The 24,205-nt window shown below is 35.1% G+C and overlaps 1 protein-coding gene across 3 annotated transcripts; it reads right to left on the bottom strand.

The window, feature by feature from the left end:
- Window positions 1-1,004: 1,004 nt before the first annotated feature.
- LOC114388907 (ubiquitin-conjugating enzyme E2-17 kDa-like) lies at window positions 1,005-23,894 on the bottom strand. Of its 3 annotated transcripts, XM_028349448.1 has the most exons (5): window positions 23,825-23,894; window positions 22,832-22,959; window positions 22,105-22,209; window positions 1,125-1,229; window positions 1,005-1,058 (listed from the first exon to the last, which is right to left on the bottom strand). In XM_028349448.1, exons 1-5 carry the CDS (start codon window positions 23,892-23,894, stop codon window positions 1,005-1,007), a joined length of 462 nt encoding a protein of 153 aa, XP_028205249.1. The 3 variants fall into 3 exon arrangements, with proteins under 3 accessions (XP_028205249.1, XP_028205248.1, XP_028205250.1); XM_028349447.1 differs by lacking the exons at window positions 1,005-1,058; window positions 1,125-1,229 and adding an exon at window positions 21,895-22,038 and having other exon boundaries at window positions 23,792-23,894; XM_028349449.1 differs by lacking the exons at window positions 1,005-1,058; window positions 1,125-1,229 and adding an exon at window positions 21,895-22,038.
- Between the last annotated feature and the right edge of the window lie 311 nt (window positions 23,895-24,205).

Below are 24,205 nucleotides of genomic sequence, written 5' to 3'. Positions count from 1 at the left end.
ATTGGCCTGAACCGAACCAAACCATTCATAAATGGGTTGGGTTGGATTGGATTTTAAAAAAAATTGTGAAAACCGAACTGAATCAAACCATTCAAATTTGATTGAGTTGGGTCCTGAATTTGACCAAAATCGGCCCGCGAACATCGCTAAAGTCACAAATCTTTAGTGCATTATATTAGTTTATTCTATCATTGCCTAATAAAACATGCCAAAATCTAGTGTCCTTTTTGGTCTAACATGCCGACGTCCTAAGTACTTCTTATAATACTCCTACCACTCAAATCAAAGATTGCAAACAACAATGGTCAAAAGAGCTTCAAATACTTGACCCAAAAGCAAAACATATATGTGCTTAACTTCCCAGATTTTCCCCAACAATTAAGAACCCGAATATAGGTAAAAAAGAGTAAATTATGCTTACACTTCCTGAAATTTTGTCAAATTACACAAAATATTTGTACTTTTTTATCTTATAATGACCTCCCTTACAAGAATATTGGGTGTAATGTTTTTTAAACTTTAATAAGTGTATATATAATAACATATAAAGGATTGCTCACATAATATTTTGTGTATAGATAAAACAAGCAGGGATATTTTGTATAATGTGACAAAAGTTCAAATGTCAATGTAATTTGCTTTATAAAAGAATGTGAAATATAAGATTGACAAAGATATTCCTTTAAAATAAATATAAAGGAAATCATGCATTTAGATGCAAAATACTTGTTGACTTCCATTCATAAACTTTATATAGTATGAACTTTCTTTTCCAATATTAAAGTTCAAAGTGGCTAGCATAAAGCAAACAAAGTACAGTACAATATCATATTTGTTTAAATCAATTCAACACTATTTATTTACTACTAGGGTAAAGAATAATAAGAAAAGTATCTTGCAGATTAACTAGTGACTTTAGCCCATGACATATTTTTCTGTCCATGACCGAGCAGTGGCCTCATACTTGGCTCTCTTAATCTTGTACATGTGAGCAATCTCAGGCACTAGAGGATCATCTGGTTGGGGTCTGTCAGCAAAGAGCATATAGATAGAAGAACCTACAAAATTTTAACATTTTAAGTATCCATTACAAGAAAATTAAATAAAATAAATTATTCGATTACCTTGGATATTGTAAGAGTAACACTCCATTGCTCTTTGAGGATGTCAAGGTAGATACTTCCATTACTGTTGATGTTAGGGTGGAAAACCTTTGTGCAGAATGAAACCTTAACAAAATGATAAAGAATTCCATATAAACTATTCCCACAAGGTGTAATTATTATGAGCAAACTCCAATGCATTTGCTTATGTTGGTTAACGTTGGAGCAAATGAGTTCTTGCAGTAGTTGTTTATATATCCAACCACGTAAATGAGAAAATTTTGCAGTAATGATCTCTACAGTCCTTGAATATTTTTAATTCACCAACAATTTGTATGCATAGGAATCTTAGGTTCAAGTTAAGAGATAACTGATAATGATTCAAAACATTACCAACAATAGAAAAATAAAAATAAAACAAAAGAGTTCACAAAAGAACCAACCAGTGATCAAATAAGTAAATCACGAAATCAAATATATAACATCATAAATTCACAACAAATTTTCTAATCAACTAAAGTTGAGAATGTATTGTGACTTTAAGGAGTTCCTCATTAATTTCAATACACCCATCAGTCCTTTACCAAACATAGGCTTGGATTTACTAAATTTTCTATTCACATTGCCTTATGCAGTGAATTAAAGTTAAATTTACAACACTTCAATGCAAAATTCTAATAAAATAATTCCATGAAGATATTGGTACCAAAAATATCATAGTTAACAAAAAAGAAAGTTATCCCATAAAGTCTGTGTGTGTAGATATAGTTAGACACGTGCATAAGTTTGAATAAAGTAAGACTTTTGATTTACCTTGGGTGGTTTGAAAGGATAATCAGGAGGGAAGTGAATTGACACAAGAAACACATGTCCAGCAAATGGGTTATCTGTAGGGCCTATAATTGTAATGGAACATGTCATTTGCCACTGGGCCTAAACATAAAAAATTCAATTATTCATACACTGACTGAACATAAAACAATCTAAAAGTTTTGACAAGTTTTAAGCAAACGTATCATTGGGGTTCCTATTCTCATGGAATCATTTAATTATTTTTACCAAACAAATAAATATGGGTTTGGATAACCATCGTTATATTCACAATATAAATTATTTAAAAAGCCCAAGCATCACGACCTTATGAGCTTGCTCCTCCTAGGGTTTTTTCAAATTGAAAATTTTCCTTCCTTTCCAACCAAACCATGTCGCTAAGGCCAGATGCCAGAATTGAGGTTCGCCTCAACTTTTATAAGGTTGTCGTGGTTGCCAGGGTGGTTGATTTTCCGTTCATGTTCCTCTCACCTCGTCGCGTTTTGTCTTGGCCTCAGAGCCAAAGCATCGAGGACCAGCATGGCGTGCATGTCGAGGACCAGGCCCTGCTTTGCGATGGCCTATCATTGATGGAGTCGCCATTACCCGCATCACCACCGTGAGGCTTTGCAATGCCGAAATCCTTTCTGGCACTCTGGTGGAACTGAATTCCTTGATGTTGGCTTAAAGCTCAAGCACTTTGGAGAGGCCTTCTACGTCATCATCTTGCCTCGATTCAGTGTCATTTTCATGAATAAAGTGTTCCTGGTAAGCTAGCATCGTCGGTGCTATTGACCGAGAGCATCCTTTTTTTTACTACTTAGCAAAAATTGATGAGTTTCCTTCTTCTTCTTCTTTTACCAAATGAAGTTTGGCGTTACCTCTCTCGTAATCTACACCTAGGTAATTTATTATTCACACATTGTTTGTCAAGCCATCCATCAGATCATTATGAACACTGATATTGCATCATTTAGATTCTTCAATGAAAGTTTTTTTTTGTCAATGTATTCCAGGTTCTGCAAAACTGTATTAGTTGTGGTGTTTGTATGGGTAAGTACTTCTTTGGGACATGTAAGTTATCGGTTCTGAAACTATTTTTGTTTCATGTTTATACTTTTATTTTGTTCAATATGTGATATAAGCACATAAGCTAGTATGTAACACCCCATTTTTCGTAAAATAAATTAAAAATGATTTTTATTTAAAAATAAATAGAGTTTTAGGAAAATGATGAGGTTTTTATAATTAAATAAATAAGGAGAAATAACTTTATTAAAATAATGGTTTGCAGGAAAATAAAAAGGATATTTTATTTATTCATTTGATAAGAAATAAAATAGACTTCTTGTTTATAAAATGATAAAAATAAAGAAAAATAGAGTAAATAATATGTTAAGAGTACCCTAACTATAAATTAAGACATATTAGGTTAGTTTCCAGATTGACGATACATCTCTACGATTTCTCTTCCTTTAAAATTCGTTTTTCCTTCTCCCATCCCAAAACCATCTCTTTTTCCCGGATACACTCAAACCTGTCTCAGTAAAGCAATGATCTTGTATTCGTAAACTGTTGGATCCTCGTAGAATTCGAATGCATGGTTTGGAATTTATTTTCACACACACACGCCGTTGGGATTTTTGAGATAATATCTGTGGTGGATGAAATGTCCCTCGCACTAAGCTTTCTCTTTTCCCGCAAATACCCAAAACTTGTCCCAATAAAACTACGATTTCGGACTCATCAACCGTTGAATCATCGTGAAATTTGAACACCACCTTTAGAACCCATTTTCACAAATTCTCACCGTTGCTATTTAAGAAATAATGTTTTTGAAGAGAGAAATTAGTCTCGCACGTTGATAGTAAAATGGAGGCTACAATCTCTCTCCATTCTCTCTAACGCTTGGAAACCCTAATAGAGCAAACAGAGGAAAAGCTTGAGAAATGTTAGGGAACTACTAGAGACGTCGCTATCACTGCCGGACTACACATGTGAGCCTGCTTAGAGGTAAGGGATGAGTTTATCGCAATTGAGGTTAGAATGAACATGTGTAGGGATCCTTAGGGGATCAAATTGGGATTTATTTTGGGATGTTTATTGAATTATAATTTTTCCTTTATGATTATAAATGCAATATTGTTGCATTTGACAAACCAATTGATGTCCTGATGCAAATTGGTTGATAAAATTGAATGCTCTTGGTGTTTTCGTGTTTTTAACCTAGGATTTTGATTCATTGATTTTGATATTATGTGAAATTGTTTGAGGGGTTTTACTCCCCATGTTGTGAGAAACATTTTTGTATAAATTGTTTGTACTTTGGACAAGATTTGCTAGATTGGCATGATAAATTATTATATTGAGATTATGAAATTATGATTAAAGTTGTGCCTAAGTGATAAATTGAATATGTGATGAATTGTGAGATAACATGATGCTTTGAGATCACAACATTGTTATTGGGATTGAGTATAAGTGCAAAGTTGAACATGCATTGATTTATGAGGTTCACATAAACATGTGATGGTGGATTGTGACGTTGTGATATGTTAAAATTGTGGACATGAAATTGGTTGTGAATAAATGTGTGGTTAACACTTGATGTGACAATACTTGTGTTGTGAGCTTCGAATTATACAATAACCTGACTGGTGTTTACCTTGAGAAAAGTGTTTATGCACAGTGTTAAAGGGAAAGTGTAGGATTCCTAGTTAGGAACCTAAAGTGTTAAATTGTAGCACAATGTGTTAAACGTGTTTGAAACACGAGTGTGAAGTCATGGGTATTGTATAATTCATGAGTAGTGTCTGCGTGCAAAAATTGTTTTAGGAGTTGGACCTGAATCAGGAAGGTGAAGCCCTAACAGAATTTTTGGAGTCTAGACCTTGGGGGTAAAGACACTCAGTTTGAGTGCTCCTTTAAGCCTATGTTGATCCCATATGGTTGGAGCATTCTCGCAAAACAGAATGACCTTGACTGGTCACCTTATGATTTTACTTAGTGAGAGTGACTTGACATACTCATTGTGTGGTGTGTCTTGTTATGTACTCCTAAGCGCCCCAGTGTAGTTTTTCACTGACATGGTACCACATTACATATAGGCTTGAGTCTTAGTATAATTGTTGCATAACACCTGCTAATTGTTTATTATGAAATTAATGAGTGTTATTACATCTTGATCTGAGTGTGTGATTCATGTGTAATGTGATTGGTGATTGAAAAATGAATTTTAAATGATAAAGTGGTGACATGGATTGTATTAAGTTGAGCTATGCTATAAATACTTTTATAATTTATATTGATTATGTCTTTGGTGATCTGTATTTTTTTAGAAATGTGATAACTCACTCCCTATGTGCTATTTATGTTTGGATCTTGTGATAATCTCAAACCTTGTATTTGTGGGAGTAGATAACTAGGTGGATGACTTTAAAGAACCTCATGCTAGAGGACACTGTGACACAATGTTCTGATAGGATGTGACATCGGGGATGAGTTTTTAATTTAATTGCATGATGTTATTTTATTTTATTTTACCTCACTGATTTAACAAAATTTCCTTTGTAAACTTTGATGGCCTTGTTCTAAGCCGAATATGCTTTTAATAAGTTTTAGTTGGTAATAGTGAAGTAAATGTAAACCTTTTATCCACGTGAATTTTTTTATCTGTATTTTTATATGTTTTATTTATTTATATGTTTGTCGAGGTAAAAGATGTCTCACATTATCTATTCTCTCTACTATATGGCAAGTAGTTCGGTGATGGATATTACATTGATCATAAGTACTGTTGAATCATACTGATTATCAATTTGTTTAATTACTGAAATTGACACAATTGCACGAAACTTGGTGATTATAGTATGTGTTTGCATTTTTTTTTTATTTTTAAAAATGACATTCTAAGATGATTTTGATTGAAAATCGTCTTAGAAATCTTCCAAACTAAGACGGTTGGATAACTGTAGTGTAAAGTTAACATTTTTCACGATGATGACTTCAAAGACAATTTTAGAACCGTCATCAAATGGGTCCTGGAATTGACGTTGAAAACCTTTATTCTAGTAGTGGTTTCTACAGTTGACTCCTTTGAGCATAAGAATTTTCAAATTTTTGGTTCTCACTTTTGTGCTTCTTAATTTGTCAATTACTCAATGTTATGTGACCTCTACATAAGTAGATAACTCAATATTTTTACAAGCAACTAACTCGATGATGAGATTACTGTGTGACTAAAGTTGGCTTATTTATGAAACTTTTTTATTTTTATTTTTAGGGTACTATGCAACTTAGGTAAGCTTTTTTATGAAACTTGTTTTAATTTTCAGGGGAAAGAATATTAGGAGTTTTCACAAAGACTGATCTTATGGACAAGGGTACTGATGCAATTGATGTTGGACAAATGTGGCCTCAGTTATCTTAAGAAGGGGTGAATTAATTTCCCACTAACAAACTTTTAACCCCCTTCTAAATGAGGAAGGCTCAAAATGCAGAAGAAACAACAATCAATTTAATAATGTTCTTTAAACATGCAAGACAAAATTGATTGCAACAAAATAAATGAGATAAGGGAAGAGAGAAACGCAAACTCAATTTATACTGGTTCGGCCACTTCCCGTGCCTACGTCCAGTACTCAAGCAACCCACTTGAGATTTTCCACTATCTTTGTAAAACTCCTTTTACAAAGTCTAAACCACATAGGGACAACCCTTCCCTTGTGTTCAAAATTCCTTACAACTTAAGAGACCCTCGGTCCCTAAAGCAATCTCTTTGTATAAGAAGAAAGAAGAGAAACTCTCTCTTGAAGAGAAGGATATTACAATTGAAGTCCATGGATGAAATCTTAATGGATTTGCAAGTGTTTGCCCAAGAGTTTCTTTTGAGCGAGCATTTGGCAATGAAGTTCTCTTGCAATATCTCTCTCATTGCTTTTTGAAGTCAAACACACACATAAAGAAATATAAAAAGGGAAAAGTAAATAATTTTGAAGTCACGTTGCACACTTGATTAAAGGTTATCGTCCCTTGTAACGGGCACATTGGGTGCTAATACCTTCCCTATGCGTAAATAACTCTTGAACCCTCATTTTCAAAATTCACAGATCTCTTTTTGGTTTTCGCTAACTTTTTCCTCAAATAAACGTTGGTGGCGACTCCCATACGTTTTCTTTTTGAAAGACGCCCCTTTTTCTTCGCCTTCACACGCCCGTTGAAGGGTAGGTTGCGATAGATGGCGATAGATGATGCCCCTTTTAAAAATATATATTATCAAAATAATAAACATAACTTTTAAGCACAATCAATCATCAAACATTTCAAATTAATTAAATTTAATTAATAATCAACTAACTGTGCACAATACTTTTTTAAAAAAATTCAAATATAAAAAATTTTAAATTTCAATTTAAAATTTAAATTTTAAATTTTAAATTTCAAATTTCAACTTCCAGTAACTTCCTTTTTCAACTTCCAACTTCCAATAACTTCCACTTTCATTTTCAACTTTCAACTTCCAATAACTTCCAAATTTTAATTTTGAAACTTCCAATAACTTCCAAATTTTAATTTTCAAACTTCCAACTACTTGGACACAATTGCCAAAGACAAAAAATTAATCATGTATATTGAAATTATTTAAACTAAATATAGTTAATTAATCATAATAAATTTTAACATAATCAAATAATTTTGAACTTATCTTCAATTTATAGAACTAAGTCTATTCTATTGTAATCGATTACACATAGTGGTAATCGATTACCAGAGAATTAAACACTGAAATTTAAGTATCAAATAACAATTATCAACACATATTATGGTAATTATTTACTTAATTCAATTATCCTATCATGTCAAAACAAACAAAACATAAGCAATTCAAGCATTAAACAAAATTCAATTAATCATATATATTCAAAATTAAAACTAAATATAGTTAATTAAACATTGTAAACACAATCAAACAATTTTAACAATTATTTTCTATTAGCCACAAAAATGAATTAACTGAAAATACTACTCATACCTTAATTCATAGAGATGGCTTAGATGTTACCTCTTTTGAGATTTTACTAATATTGTTGTCGTCGTATATAACATGTCCACATTTCTTGGGAGAAATAGTTGTGAATTTGGATACATCACCAGTCATGTGCTTGGAACATCCACTGTCTATGTACCATTTCTTCCTTACAGAATCTTCTTTGTTATTCTCATCAGATTTTGTCATGAGACACAAATTGACTTGGTCTTCATCATGATCTTGGAATAACCTGTTTCTGAAAATACTTTTGAAAGACAAATACTCTAAAGAGGCCATTAATCTTGAAGTTGTTAGACTTTCTACAAGAAACCTACTCTGCTACCACTTGTTGGATCGAGTGGCCTCAGAATAATTAAGAAGGGGGGTGGGTTGAATTAATTATTCCTAAAACTTTACCAATTAAAAAATTACTCTTTTAAGGCTTTTACTTATGTTGTTAAGAAAAAATGGAGTAGAAGAGAAACTTAACAGAAAGTAAAAGCGGAAATTAAATGCACAGCGAAAAGTAAAAGAGTAGGGAAGAAGGAAACAAACACACAAGAGTTTTTATACTGGTTCGGCAACAACCCGTGCCTACCTCCAGTCCCCAAGTGACCTGCAGTCCTTGAGATTTCTTTCAACCTTTTAAAAAACCTTTTACAAGCAAAGATCCACAAGGGATGTACTCTCCCTTGTTCTCTTTGAACCTAGTGGATGTACCCTCCACTAGAACTGATCCACAAGAGATGTACCCTCTCTTGTTCTCAGTCAAACCCAAGTAGATGTACCCTCTACTTGTGACACAAAGGATGTACCCTCCAATGTGTTAAGACAAAGATCTCAGGCTGTTATACCTTTGATACTTTGTGAATGGGGATACAAAAGAATTCTCAGGCGGTTAAACCTTTGAACGCTTTTGTATTAGGAAATGGGAAGAATCAAAAGAATTCTCAGACTGTGTCGTTTTGAATTCTTTGACAAGGGAGAAGGGAGACACAAAAGAATTCAGGCGGTTAGTCCCTTGTTCTTTTGGAAAAGAGAGAAGAGAGACACAAAAAGAATTCAGGCGGTTAGTCCTTGGCGAATTCTTTTTGGCAAAGGGTGAAGAGAATGAAAATATTAATAGCACAAGTTTTCAAGTTTTGGAAAACCAGAAAACTTCAGAAAGCTTTTTGGTACAAAGAAGAAGAAGAAGAAGTTCAAAGAGATTCAAGGCTTGTAAAATATTGTTTGAATGAATTGGAAAAGTGTTCAAGATTGGAATGATTGAATCAAAATGCAAAACAAAGCCTTGCTTTTATAGACTCTTCATGTCTGGTCAAGAAGGTCATTCAGAAGAGTTATAACTTTTCAAAAGACTTAAAAGTCATTTGAAAAAGTCAAAACCTTTTTGAAGAGTTACATCTTTAAATTTTTCAGAAACAGTCACTGGTAATCGATTACCAAATAAGTGTAATCGATTACACAAAGCTTTTGAGTGAAAGGATGTGACTCTTCACATTTAAATTTGAATTTCAACGTTCAAGGGCACTGGTAATCGATTACCAAAACATTGTAATCGATTACAGCCTTTTGAAAATATTTGGAACGTTGTAAATTCAGTTTGAAAACTTTTTCAAACTTATTTTGCTACTGGTAATCGATTACAACAATATGGTAATCGATTACCAGAGAGTAAAAACTCTTTGGTAAAGGTTTTGTCAAAAATTCATGTGCTATTCAAAGTTTTGAAAAAACTTTTTAATACTTATCTTGATTGAGTATTTTCTTCATTCTTGAATCTTGAGTCTTGAATCTTGATCTTGATTCTTGAGATCTTGAGTCTTGATTCTTGATTCTTGAGATCTTGAATCTTGAATCTTGATTCTTGTTTGTAGGATTTCTTCTTGAGTCTTGAATGCTTCTTGATTCTTGAAATCTTGACTTGTTCTTGATTCTCTTGAAATGGATGTTCTTTGATTCACTTGAGCTTTTTGTTCATCACTTTTGTCATCATCTTTTGTTGTCATCATTGTTATCATCAAAACACCTTTGAATCATTGTTGATTCATCATGAAGCTTTGCTTCCACATATATCATTTATCATATTCATGCATTGCATTTGCATAAGCCATTGCATTATCATACATCTTCATTTAGCATGCTTTTGTTCTTCCAATTGCATACATTATATTTTCATCATTCGCATGTTATGTTCACGCATTGCATGATCCTAACACATAGTTGCTCATGCCTTCCATTTTCCTCGCAAAAACAAAAAAAAACAAAAACAAAAACAAAAAAAGAACAAAAAGGAAAGTCACGATGAAGCGTGAAAGTTCACACCACATTCTTAGTTACATGTGTTGGGTACCATGATGATAGCTATAAACAAACCATGTTGGGATTATATGCTCATTTCCCTTGAAAAATGATTGAAAATCACGTGAACATGGTACCTAATGCATTGTTAAATAGTAAAGGATGGTCTTTCGGGCGTTTTGTTTCGGTTTGATAAAAACATTTTGTCATGTATAGCATAACTATGCCCTAAGCATTCATTATATCTCCTCTATGATAAGTTGTTGAAATATTGGTGATCAAAATTTATATTCCTGCGAACATGGGGTCGAACCAAGCATATGCTTTTGAGAAAAGTTTTTCATCAAATCAAGGTCAAGGTCAAGTATGGAAGTAACCAGCTTGCAAAAGTTGGGGCAGAAGATGGATCAAGTTTACATAGCTTCTTTGGCTACTACTAACACATGATTGAGCTAAATAATTTACAAAATTAGGGACTGTTGATTTTCCAAGTGCACCTTGACTCTGACAAGATGTAATGAACAATCAATGTTGTTTTGATGAAAATTTGAATTGATTCGACCCCATGTTCTATTGAATGTCCAGTGTAAAATTTAAAATACTTCAACAATATATCATTCATATACATTCATGCCTATTTTTCTTTTCACATTGGGTGCATTGCTCATTGCATTCTTTCCTTGAAATCAAAATTGTAATCATTGTAATCAAAAGGAAAGAACACGCTTTACGGTGCCCTTACCGAACACATGCCAAAGCTAGAGTAATGAGTGAAGTAGAGGAGGTGCAAGAGCAGATGAAGGCCGACATAGATGCCATGAAAGAACAGATGACCACAATGATGGAGGCCATGATGAGTATGAGAAGGATGATGGAGGTCAATACAACTACTATTGTTGTCGAAAGTACCGCCACAAAAGTGGACCCGACTCACCCACCTGGCTTCAATCAAGTAAATCGTCCAGCTTCGGATATGGTAGGTCAGGGGGGTGAAGCGTTGGGAAGTACATGCGGCCCCTATTTGGTTCAAGTTCAAAACAAGCATTCCTTCCCACCATATGTCTTGCCTCCCAACTATACACCACCCAATGTTGCACACACTCCCGATGAGAATGTCAAAAACTCCGCTCCCATACCAATTGAGAGCCAACAACCCCAATTTGGTCATGCACAGGTCCCTCTACCCATGGGGGAGACACATGAAGTATCCCAAGACCACACTTTATCCGACTTCGAGCCTTACCTCGGATATGCCACTAAGGGATAGACATTTTGTGGTGTACCCCTGCCAAACACTTTGGGGGGCCTCAGTATCGCCCACAACCACAACCCTTACATTTTGCAGTGGGAAGAGTACCTCCTGCTATGGTGGAAAGGGAAAAATTCGATCATATAGAAGAAAGGCCGAGGGTTATTTAAGGAGGTGGAGATTATGCTTTTGCTGACATGACATAGCTGTGCCTAATGCCCAACATCGTCGTACCTCCGAAGTTCAAGGTGCCAGATTTCGTCAAGTACAAGGGGACTACTTGCCCCAAGAATCACTTGAAGATGTACCGCAGGAAAATGGGGGCATACATGAAGGATGAAAAACTCTTGATGCATTTCATCCAAGAAAGTCTTATTGGGGCAGCCATCACCTGGTACACCAATCTAGAATCTTCCCGGGTCCATTCCTGGAAGGACCTAATGGTTGCCTTCATTAGGCAGTATCAGTACAATTTTGATATGGCTCTAGATAGAATGCAGTTGCATAACATGTGTAAAAAGGAGCATGAATCTTTCAAAGAATACGCCCAAAGGTGGAGGGAACTGGCAGCTCAAGTAGCACCCCCTATGGAAGCAATGTCTTCCAAGATTATTTTGATGATGCCAAAGAATTAGGAGTTAAGCAAGTTCCAAAGAATCAGGAGTAAAAAAGCTTCAAGAATCAAGTTTCAAAGAATCAAGATTCAAGAATAATCAAGTTTCAAGAATCAAGATTCAAGAATAATCAAGATCAAGATTCAAGACTCAAGATTCAAGAATCAAGAGAAGACTCTATCAAGATAAGTATTAAAAAAGTTTTTCAAAACATTGAGTAGCACAAGAATTTTTGACAAAATCTTTTATCAAAGAGTTTTACTTTCTGGTAATCGATTACCAGAAGGTAGTAATCGATTATTAGTAGCCAACATTGTTTTCAAAACTAATTTACAAAGCTTTAATCGATTACCATAATCATGTAATCGATTATCAATGTTTTAAAACGTTAGATTTCAAATTTCAAGAATCACAACTAGTGATAAAACATTTTCAAATCATTTTAAACTTGTGTAATCGATTACACAATACTTGTAATCGATTACCAGTGTTTCTAAACATTTTGATTTTCATATTTAAACATGAAGAGTCACATCTTTTGATGTGTAATCGATTACACTATAATGGTAATGAATTACCAGTGACTGATTTCAAAAAATAAATTTCCAAAAGTCACAATTCATAAAGTGACTTGTTTCTCAAGATTTTTTCAAAAGTCACAACTTTTTGAGTAACTAGTTTTCAAAAGAGTCACAATTTTTAAAAGGTGACTAGTTTTAAAGAAATTGCCAAAGAGTCACAAACTTTAACTTAAGTTATCAAATGATTATAAATATGTGACCATGGCATGAATTTCAATAACGTTTTTACAGAACTTTCTGATTCATTTCTCTTCGTCTTTCTAAAAGTTTTTGTTCAATACTTTCTCTTTCAAGAAAAGTTCATTGGCCAAAAACTTGTGTTATTCTTTTTTCTTCATTCCTTCTTCCTCTTGCCAAAAGAATTGAAGGACTAACCACCTGAGTTCTTTTGTATCTCCCTTCTCCCTCTTCCAAGAGAATTCAAAGTCCTAATCGCCTGAGAATTCTTTTGATTCTTCCCTTCCCCTTAAACAAAAGATTTCAAAGGACTAACCGCCTAAGATATCTTTTGTTTCCCCTTACAAAGATTCAAAGGACTAACTACCTGAGAATTCTTTGTCCTAACACATTGGGGGTACATCCTTTGTAGCACAAGTAGAGGGTACATCTACTTGGGTTGTTATACTGAGAACAAGAGAGGGTACATCTCTTGTGGATCAATTCAAGTGGAGGGTACATCCACTTGGTTGTTCAAAGAGAACAAGGGAGGGTACAACCCTTGTGGATCTTTGGCTTGTAAAGGATTTTACAAGGTTGAAAGAAATCTGAAGAACCGTTGGTTGCTTGGGGACTGGATGTAGGCACGGGTTGTTGTCGAACCAGTATAAATCTTGTGTTTGTCTTCTTCTTCCCTACACACTTTACGGTGCCCTTACCGAACACATGCCAAAGCTAGAGTAATGAGTGAAATAGAGGAGGTGCAAGAGCAGATGAAGGCCAACATTGATGCCATGAAAGAACAGGTGACCACAATGATGGAGGCCATGATGAGTATAAGAAGGATGATGGAGGTCAATACAACTACTGTTGTTGTCGCAAGTACCGCCACAAAAGTGGACCCGACTCACCCACCTGGCTTCAATCAAGTAAATCGTCCAGCTTCGGATATGGTAGGTCAGGGAGGTGAAGCGTTGGGAAGTACGGGCGGCCCCCATTTTGTGCAAGTTCAAAACAAGCATTCCTTCCCACCATATGGATTGCCTCCCAACTATACACCGCCCAATGTTGCACACACTCCCGATGAGAATGTCAACAACTTCGCTCACATACCAATTGAGAGCCAACAACCCCAATTTAGTCATGCACAGGTCCCTCTACCCATGGGGAGACACATGAAGTACCCCGAGACTACACTTTATCTGACTTTGAGCCTCACCTCAGATATGCCACTAAGGGACATACATTTTTTGGCATACCCCTGCCAAACACTTTTGGGCCCTTCAGTATCGCCCACAACCACAACCCTTACATTTTGCGGTGGGAAGAGTACCTCCTGCTATGGTGGAAAGGGAAAAATTTGATCATATAGAAGAAAGGCCAAGGGCTATTGAAGGAGGCAGAGATTATGCTTTTGCTGACATGACAGAGCTGTGCCTAATGCCCGACGTCGTCATACCTCCGAAGTTCAAGGTGCTAGATTTCGTTAAGTACAAAGGGACTACTTGCCCCAAGAATCACTTGAAGATGTACTGCAGGAAAATGGGGGCATACACAAAGGATGAAAAACTCTTGATGCATTTCTTCCAAGAAAGTCTTACTGGGGTATCCGTCACCTGGTACACCAATCTGGAATCTTCCCGGGTCCATTCCTGGAAGGACCTAATGGTTGCCTTCATTAGGCAGTATCAGTACAATTCTGATATGGCTCTGGATAGAATGCAACTGCATAACATGTGTAAAAAGGAGTATGAATCTTTCAAAGAATACGCCCAAAGGTGGAGGGATCTGACAGCTCAAGTAGCACCCCCAATGATGGAGAGGGAAATGTTAACAATGATAGTAGACACATTACCTATGTTTTACTATGAGAAGATGGTGGGATACATGCCTTCGAGTTTTATAGACCTAGTGTTTGCAGGCGAGAGGATTGAGGTAGGTCTAAAGAGAGGAAAATTTGATTATGTTGCTTCGACGAGTTCTGGAAATAGGAGGCTTGGGACAGATGAAGATAATAAGAAGGAGGGAGAAACCCATGTTGTGATTGTTGTTCCTACATGGCCAAATTTCCCATTAGCTCAACAATATCAATACTCAGCCAATATCAGTCCTTCTTATTACCCACCTCCCTACCAGCCAAGAACACCCAATCATCCATAAAACCGACCTGCCGCACATCCGAGGCCAAACACCACCCTTAATACGAACCAAAACACGAACCAAGGGAGGAATTTTCTAGAAAAGAATCATGTAGAATTCACCCCAATTCCAGTGTCATATGCTAACTTACTCCCATATCTCCTCAATAATGCAATGTAGCCATAATCACAGCAAAGATTCCTCAATTCCCAATGATACAACTCGAATGCAACATGTGCTTATCATGGAGGAGTGTCGGGGCATTCCATTGAACATTGTATGATCCTGAAACATAAGGTGCAAAGTCTAATTGATGCATGCTAGCTAAATTTTGAGGAGGACAATTGCTTGTGAATTCTAACATTGTCGAGTGATACTATGCATGATACTTGGGGCAGTTTGAAGGTTGTTGTTAGTTTTCTCCAACGACTCATTAGGATTTTCAAGTTTATGCCATTACTGTAAACAACGGTCATAATGATAATAATATGGATAAATTGGATGTCCTTGTCTCTCATTCTCTCACAATTACATCTTTGCATATTTATTTAACATTCATTGGAATGTGAATGTACGTCATTGGCTTGTTTGCTTAAGTGACTTGCACTCTTGAGTTGATCTCCAAGTCTGTTCAAGCAGAAATTGCTCGTTCTACATGTTTGGTAGGGGTGCCATAAACGAAGAGTAAAGTTCAAAAAAAAGAAAAGAAGAAAAAAAAAACGTTTGATTGATTGTGTTTAAAATAAAAAAAATAAGAAGTACATACATTCATGTGACCTCATTTTATCATTCTTAAAAGTTGTTTTTTTGAGAGAAAAGTGAGTTGTCAAGAACAAGAGACATTCGACTTAATCTATCAATTGAAAATCCTTCAAATATTTCTCGTCCTTGAAAATTCATATTCGAGAACCTGGATAGTTTCTTTAATTTTTCCTTGCTACAAGGTCATGACAAAAGACAACAATGGATACCTCGGAGCCCTACACTGGGGCAATGAGAGGCACCATGCATGAGCCTCAAGCGAACCTAGGGGTAGATCAAAAGTTCTTACCCGGTAGGTTGAAAACCCGAAAGGGCAGCCTAGGCAAAAATTAGGGTAGTAAAAAATAAAAATAAGAAAGAATAAGGAGCGTGTTTGTCAGAGGTTGGGTCCCAAAATCTAAACTATAAAAGTATCTAGTCAAGATTTGAAATGGCACATGGCCGTGTTTCAACATCCCAAACACTAATTTATCCCTTATTACCCCCTCCGAGCCAAAGCATATTTGTTTGCTAAAAACAACACACAAAAAAACAACAAAAACAAAGTAGAAACCCCAAGTAGGAACCACCGCTGAACCAGTAAGAAGAGCAATGCAAACAATACATGCATGAAGTTGGGCAACAATGAAAAAAGAAAATAAGATCCGCCAAAGGTGAGTGAAGAAAAAAGAGAGACAAAAGATCTCTAAATTTTACAAGAAAGGCACAAAAGTGCAATAAAAGATTAATGTATAAAGCGAATAGGGTAGAGCCCAACCCAAAAGGTTGAAATGAATAAAAGTACAAGCAAGACTCTCAGGGTTCTTACTCAATATAACCCTTAAACATTCTTTGAGCCTCTCAAATCCTTTCATCATACCCCTCTTACCCTCAACCACGTTACAAGCCCAATAAAGCCCATGTGGATCAAGGAATGATACTTTTGCTTTTAAGTCTAGATTCTGGAATAGAACCCGCACATGCTTGTGATTGTTGAGAAAAAAATATATAAAAAAGGGAGAACCCTCGAGGTTTTACACTTACACAGTTGAGAAGAAAACTCATTCGACCAGGAGCTCGTGGAAAATGCCCAAAGACAATTGTGATAATAGGGTACATCTGATGTTAGTCGCTCATGCAAACTCCTTAGGATTCCTTTCAGATTCAAGGGTAGCCTTCGTTACATAAATTCTTTCGGGATCTACCCATGTCATAAAGTTTCAGTGGGATCGACAAACCCTTGGCATCACTCTATGACCTTAAATCGAGAAAGTTTTACTTGGTCATATACCAAAGTGTAACAATCCATTGCCATCCTTCAATGGTGCATGCGATTGGTCCCAAAGCCTTATATTTTTTGTTGTGCAGAATAATCGAAGTTTTTAAACAAAAAGAAAAGGGCAAACCCTACGATCAATATTTTAGTTGATTGATTAGATGTCAAATGGCTCCACTGTCGTCACCCAAAAATTGTCAAGTGGTTAAATCAAAACACGCACTTTGAGGGAGTCCCTGAAGAGATTTGCAAAAGATAGGATAAGGTTACATGAGTTATTATGTATTTCAGAAAAAGGCAGTCAATCTATGTTTTTCACACAAAAAAAAAAATCAAAAAGAGGAAAGAATGTCATGAACATTGCACAATTTTTCATTGCATTGCATTGTTGCGTACAAAGCCTACATTTACTGCGTTTTAGGGTGAAGTTTGCATGTCCATGCATTCCAAAACTCATGTTTCACATCAAGCTATGAGTCCATAGATTTCTCATTATATACCAATTTTCAAAATCTAATTGCATGATTCATAGGACTCAACGCCTTTTGTTTTTTTCATAGGACTCAACATCCTTTGCTTTATGTTTTAAGAGACTACAATGTCTTCTGCTTTATGTTTCAAAAGACTACAATGTATTTTGCTTTATGATTTCAAAGACTTTAATGTCTTCAGTCTTTTATGCTTTCAAAGACTACATTGTTTTCAGTCATTTATGCTTTCAAAGACTGCATTGTCTTCAGTCATTTATGCTTTCAAAGACTACATTGTCTTCAGTCATTTATCCTTTCAAAGAATACAATGTCTTCAGTCATTTACATTTTCAAAGACTGCAATGTCTTCAGTCATTTACCTTTTCAAAGACTACAATATCTTCATTCATTTATGCTGTCAGATACTTCAATGTCTTTAGTCATTTACATTTTAAAGACTATAATGTCTTCAGTCATTTACATTTCAAAGACTACAATATCTTCATTCATTTACACTTTCAAAGACTACAATGTCTTCAGTCATTTACATTTCAAAGACTTCAATGTCTTCTGTCTTTTACATTTCAAAGACTTCAATGTCTTCTGTCTTTTACATTTCAAAGACTTCAATGTCTTCAATCTTTTACATTTATAAGACTTTAATGTCTTCTGTCTTTTACATTTCAAAGACTTCAATGTCTTTAGTCTTTTACATTTACAAGACTTCAATGTCTTTTGTCTTTTACATTTCAAAGACTTCAATGTCTTCTGTCTTTTACATTTCAAAGACTTTAATGTCTTTAGTCTTTTACATTTACAAGACTTTAATGTCTTTAGTCTTTTACATTTAAAAGACTTCAATATCTTCTATCTTTTACATTTCAAAGACTTCAATATCTTCAGTCTTTACATTTACAAGACTTCAATGTCTTCCGTCTTTTACATTTCAAAGACTCCAATGTCTTCTGTCTTTTACTTTTATTTGCAAGACGTCAATGTTCTCAGCCTTTTACCAAGACTTCAATGTCTCCAGTCTTATGTTTTATGAGACTACGTTGTCTTTTGCTTGATGCTTTCGATACATCAATGTCTTTTTGCATTTTTTTGGTTCCACTTCCTTTGTTTCCTCTGGCGTCCGATTTCGAATAGCAAGATCGCTCAGATGAAATTAGTGTCCTAATCTTTACTTACCTTTTCATTTTCAATAAAAGATAAGTAAAGACGGGCAACTGTTAGACCCTAATTTTGTCCAAGGACTATCGTTCGCTGATATTTTGATTCTTTCTAGTCGAACTATGATATTGGGCACCCGTTATAGTGCAAAGCAAGGAATCACTTAGTGTTTTTGATCAAGAAAACAAAAGATACCAAGGAAGGGAGGCAAAAAGGTCCTTCTTTTTATTTTCCTAGACCCTAGCTCGCCCAGGCCAACATCTGGCTGGCCTGGGCCATGAAATAGCTTTATGGCTAAGCAAGCAGCTCGCCTGGGCGAGCTTCTTCCTTCAGGGCTAAGCTTCAGCTTGCCTGGGCGAGCTTTAACCGCCCCAAAGTGGCTTTTTTCCTATAAATAGACATGCTAGGGGGGTTTAAGGGGTTCCAAGGGTTAACACTTGAGAGAATTGAGAGAGAAGAAGAAGAAAGAGAGAAAGAAGAAGAAGAAAGAAGAGGAAACAAAGCCGAGGCGCTACCGAATCATGACCGCAACCATTCCCTACATCGTTTTTCTTGTTCAGTGTTCCTCATGCAACAATCGGTTAGCTTTGTTTTTAAGAGTTGAACGTAATCTATGTACCCTTAGGGGTCTCCTCTGATATTATGTGCATATTCATCTTCTCCATTTACCATTGGTGATCTCGTTTTATTTGTAAAGTTTAATCTTAACCGATCACTAGTGCCACAAAACTATCTTAAGATTATTGAAAGCTAATAGACAAAACTAAAACAAAATCAACTCATAACCTAACTTATTTTCATCAAATACCACTTGAGATCGTTTCAAGGTCCAACACCTTAACGACTCTTTGTTCGCAATCAAAATAAATCTAAAAAACATAAAAATCAATTTAACACATAAATATTCAAACTTAAAGAACTACGTAAGTCTGAATTCCTCATCACACCTGAGGATATGTAGGAGCAAGGGCACCCCCTTGTCGACCCCAAAAAAATAAAGAAATATAAAAAGGGAAAAGTAAATAATTTTGAAGTCACGTTGCACACTTGATTAAAGGCAGTCGTCCCTTGTGACGGGCGCGTGGGGTGTTAATACCTTCCCTATGCGTAAACAACTCCCGAACCCTCATTTTCAAAATTTAGAGACCTCTTTTTGGTTTTTTCTAACATTTTCCTCAAATAAACGTTGGTAGCGACTCCCACGCGTTTTCTTTTTGGAAGATGCCCTTTTTTCTTTGCCTTCGCACCCCTGTCGTAGGGTAGGTTGCGACAGTTATCAACTAGTGGTGCTTTTATAGATCAAAAGTTAGCATAATATTGGGTGTAATGTTATTGTTAAATTTTGTCAAATTGGGTGTAATATTGGGTGTAACTTCTCATAAGTACACTTCCTGAAATTTTGTAAAATTATACAAAATATCTTTACTTTTGCTTATCTTATAATGACATCCCTTACAAGAATGTTGGGTGTAATGTTTTTTAAACTTTAAGGAGTGTGTACATAATAACATATAAAGAAGTGTTCGCGTAATATTTTATGTAGTGATAAAACAAGCAGGGATATTTTGTACAATGTGACAAAACTTCAAGTGTCACTGTAATTTGCTTTATAAAATAATGTGAGTATAATATTGACAAAGATATTCATTTAAAATAAATATAAAGGAAACCATGCATTTAAATGCAAAATACTTGGCGAGTTCCATTGTCAGTCGTCATCTACGACTAACTTTTGTATAGAAAAGTGTTATAAAATGTTTGTCTTTTCCCCAATTTATGGTTCTTTTTGTAGGTTTGTACATATTTTTAGGTTTAGCTTAATTTTGTTTAGTAGAAATGCCCAACATTGTGAATTTAATGTGTTTCAACTTCAATTTCAGGTAAAAAGGATGAAATTTGTGAAGACTAGCAGCTGGTGTCTCGCTAAGCGAGGCCTGTGCGCTTAGCGAGAGTCATGCGCTAAGCGAGGCACTCAGCTCACTTAGCGAGTTGGGAGAATGTGGAGGAGAATCTGAGAAGCATCTACGTGCTCAGCGCATCTTCAGCTCGCTCAGCGAGGCATTTTTCTCTTCCTGCGCTAAGCGCGCCCAGCTCACTCAGCGGATATTCACTAACTCGTGATAAACGCAAAAATGGCGCTAAGCGGGCCTTCGAGGACAGAAAGCCTTTTTTAAGGTTGAAGTTGGAAGAAAAGGGCTAATTGAGACGATGGGAGAGCATAACAGAGGCGCAAAACAAAGCAAGGAAGGCAAAAATCTCAGCTTTCAAGAGGATTTTAGGTTTAAGAGTAATTTCTAGGTTCCTAGAGGTGGAGGAGACATCCCCACTACTGTGTAATATGTTATTTTCTTCTTAAACCCTCATCTTGTAGCTGAAAGGTGTTGCCTTGTGATGGAAGGCTAAGTATCTCTGTTGGGAAATTCTACTGGAACTTGATGTAAATTCTTAACTATCTATTTAAAGTTGTTTTATGTGTTCATTGCTTCTATCTGGACTTAATTATTGCATGCTTTTAGTCTGATCACCCATTGGGGTGTAAAGTTAGTATTTTTAGCATTGGAAAATATATTAATCCTTAGAACTGGATAGAGCAGGGCTAGATAACTACATTGCTAGACATAGAGTGTAGGGTTTTAGTTTTTGATATGTTGTGATTGTAATACTATTCAATTAGGCTAAGTTGGACGAGACATTCGAGAACGAGGTCCATTCACGCGAGGAATCAGTGTTTGGTATTTTAGTCCTCAACATAGAACATAGAAATAAAATTAAATAGAGAAAAATATTTTAGTTACATCAAGCGTTCAGTAGAAGGACCCAACGTTTTAATCATCTGTTTCTCTCCCGTTTTGATAAGCGTATTTGTAGTTCTTTTAGATTTACAACACATACATCTTTAATTCGATTCTGTTTACATGGCTTTATATCAATGTCTACTGATTGAATGAGAGTTCACCAAATGAAACAAGTTTCTTGAGATCGATACTCAGTTCTTATCGTTTTATTATTACTTGCCTGACTCGGTACACTTGCCAGTTAGATTTACACATCCATAATAACAAGCAACACCGGGGCGTGAACATCCATCCATAAACTTTATATACAACGAACTTGTTTTTCCAATATTAAAGTTCAAAGTGGCTTGCATAAAGCAGAGTATAATATCATATTTTTTTAAATCAATTCAACACTATTTATTTACTACTATGGTAAAGAATAATAAGAAAATTATTTTGCAGATTAACTAGTGACTTTAGCCCATGGCATATTTCTCAGTCCATGATCGAGCAGTGGCCTGATACTTGGCTTTGTTAGTCTTGTACATTTGAGCAATCTCAGGCACCAGAGGATCATTTGGGTTAGGGTCTGTCAGCAAAGAGCATATAGATAGAAGAACCTACACAATTTTAACATTTTAAGTATCCATTACAAGAAAATTAAATTAAATAAATTATTTCGTTACCTTAGATATTGTTAGAGCAGCGCTCCATTGCTCTTTGAGGATGTCAAGGCAGATACTTCCATTACTGTTGATGTTAGGGTGGAAAACCTTTGTACGAAATGAAACCTTAACAAAATGATAATGAATGTCATACAAACCATTCCCACAAGGTGTAATTGTTATTAGCAAACTCCAATGCAGTTACTTATGTTGGTTAACGTTGGAGCAAATGAGTTCTTGCAAAAGTTGTTTATATATCCAACCACATAAATGAGAATTTTTTTTTAGTAGTTATCTCTACAATCCTTGAATATTTTCAGTTCACCAACAAGCCATTTGTATGCATAGGAATCTTAGGTTCAAGTTAAGAGATAACTGATAATGATTCAAAACATTACCAACAATCGAAAAATAAAAATAAAACAAATTAGTCCACAAAAGAACCAACCAATGATCATATGAGTAAATCACTAAATAAGATATATAACATTATAAGTTCACAACAAATTGTCCAATAAACTAAAGTTGAGAATGTATTGTGACTTTAAGGAGTTCAATTCACATTGTCTTATATAGCGGCTTAAAGTGAAATTTACAACACTTCAATGCAAAATTCTAATAAAAGGATTCAATGAAGATATTGGTACCAAAAATATCATAGTTAACACAAAAGAAAGTTATCCCATAAAGTGTGTGGGTAGATATAGTTAGACACGAGCATAAGTTAGAATAAAGACTTTTGATTTACCTTGGGTGGTTTGAAAGGATAATCAGGAGGGAAGTGAATTGACACAAGAAACACACCTCCAGCAAATGGGCTATCTATAGGGCCCATAATTGTAGCTTGCCAATGGAACATATCATTAGCCACTGGGCCTGAATATAAAAAATTCCATAACTCATACACTCAAAAGTTTTGATAGGTTTTAAGCAAACATAGAATCATTGTGGTTCCAATCCTCAAGGAATCATTTTATTTTTTTACCAAACAAATAAAATAAAAATTAACTACATAATGTGGGGTGCATCCAACCTCTAAATTTCAAAATTTTCTATTTTACTAGTAGCATAAGTGTTAAGGACCCACATATTATATTGTTCATACATCTTCAATAAATTATTGTGATAACTATCAACAAACAAATGTTCCGTGGCACTTAAAAATTAAATTAATTTGGTCCACACAAACACACCTAGCTATGCATACAGCCACGGGTGTGTGTACACAAGAAAGTAACAATAAAAAAAAGTTTATCAAACAATCAAAAGATAATATAAAAATAAAATTAAAAGATGTAAAGTCCATCACAACACAATACCAACCAACATTGTAGTCTGAGTTTTCTAATGTTCCTTGATATTACTTTAAATTGTGAGCAAATACAACTTCTATAGTCACATTTGCGGTCGTCGTGGGAACCTAAAAGCCTTGACCTTGCTGTCAAAATTACAGCCGATGACCCTTTTTTAAAACCTTGGTGCAGTTCGTGACCATGATTTCAACACCAAATCAAGGTTTTTGGGCCCATCGCGACCACAATTGTTGATCCCAACAAAACCACAACTAGACAATAATTGTAATTGCAATTTAAAACCTTGGTCTATACATTTTGTCAGAAACTACATTTTCAATCAAACTATATTTTGAATTGTACAACGTTTGTGTAAATTTTTAATTGTATAATAATTGAAGGCCAAGAAAAAAAACAAAGAGAGACCCAAAAAGAACAAAAAAGCATACCAGCACTACAGGACGCAGGGGGGTCTTTCTGCAGGTCCTTCAATTCCATATTGATTCGTTTCAAGGCCATGCGATCAATGTTGTTCACATTCACAATTACATTTATTTATTTATACACAATCACACTTATATATGAACCAATGTTTAAGTATCTATGCATGTAGAGATATTTCTATGATTAATATTTATCAACATCAACATTAAAATAATTCCACGCTCTATGTATTGTGTATATCATACATATGGCATGCAAATGATTAAAAAATTAATGAAAATTGATGATGGGATACACATGATTTTTAATAAGAAGCTAAGAGGATTGAAAAATTAATGAAAATTGATGATGGGATACACATGATTTTTAATAAGAAGCAAAGAGGA

This window comes from Glycine soja, chromosome 16, assembly GCF_004193775.1.
Source record: "Glycine soja cultivar W05 chromosome 16, ASM419377v2, whole genome shotgun sequence".
NCBI classification, from domain to species: Eukaryota; Viridiplantae; Streptophyta; class Magnoliopsida; order Fabales; family Fabaceae; genus Glycine; species Glycine soja.
The sequence above is the reverse complement of the archived record's forward strand: the minus strand, read 5'-3'. Positions and strand labels throughout refer to the sequence as shown.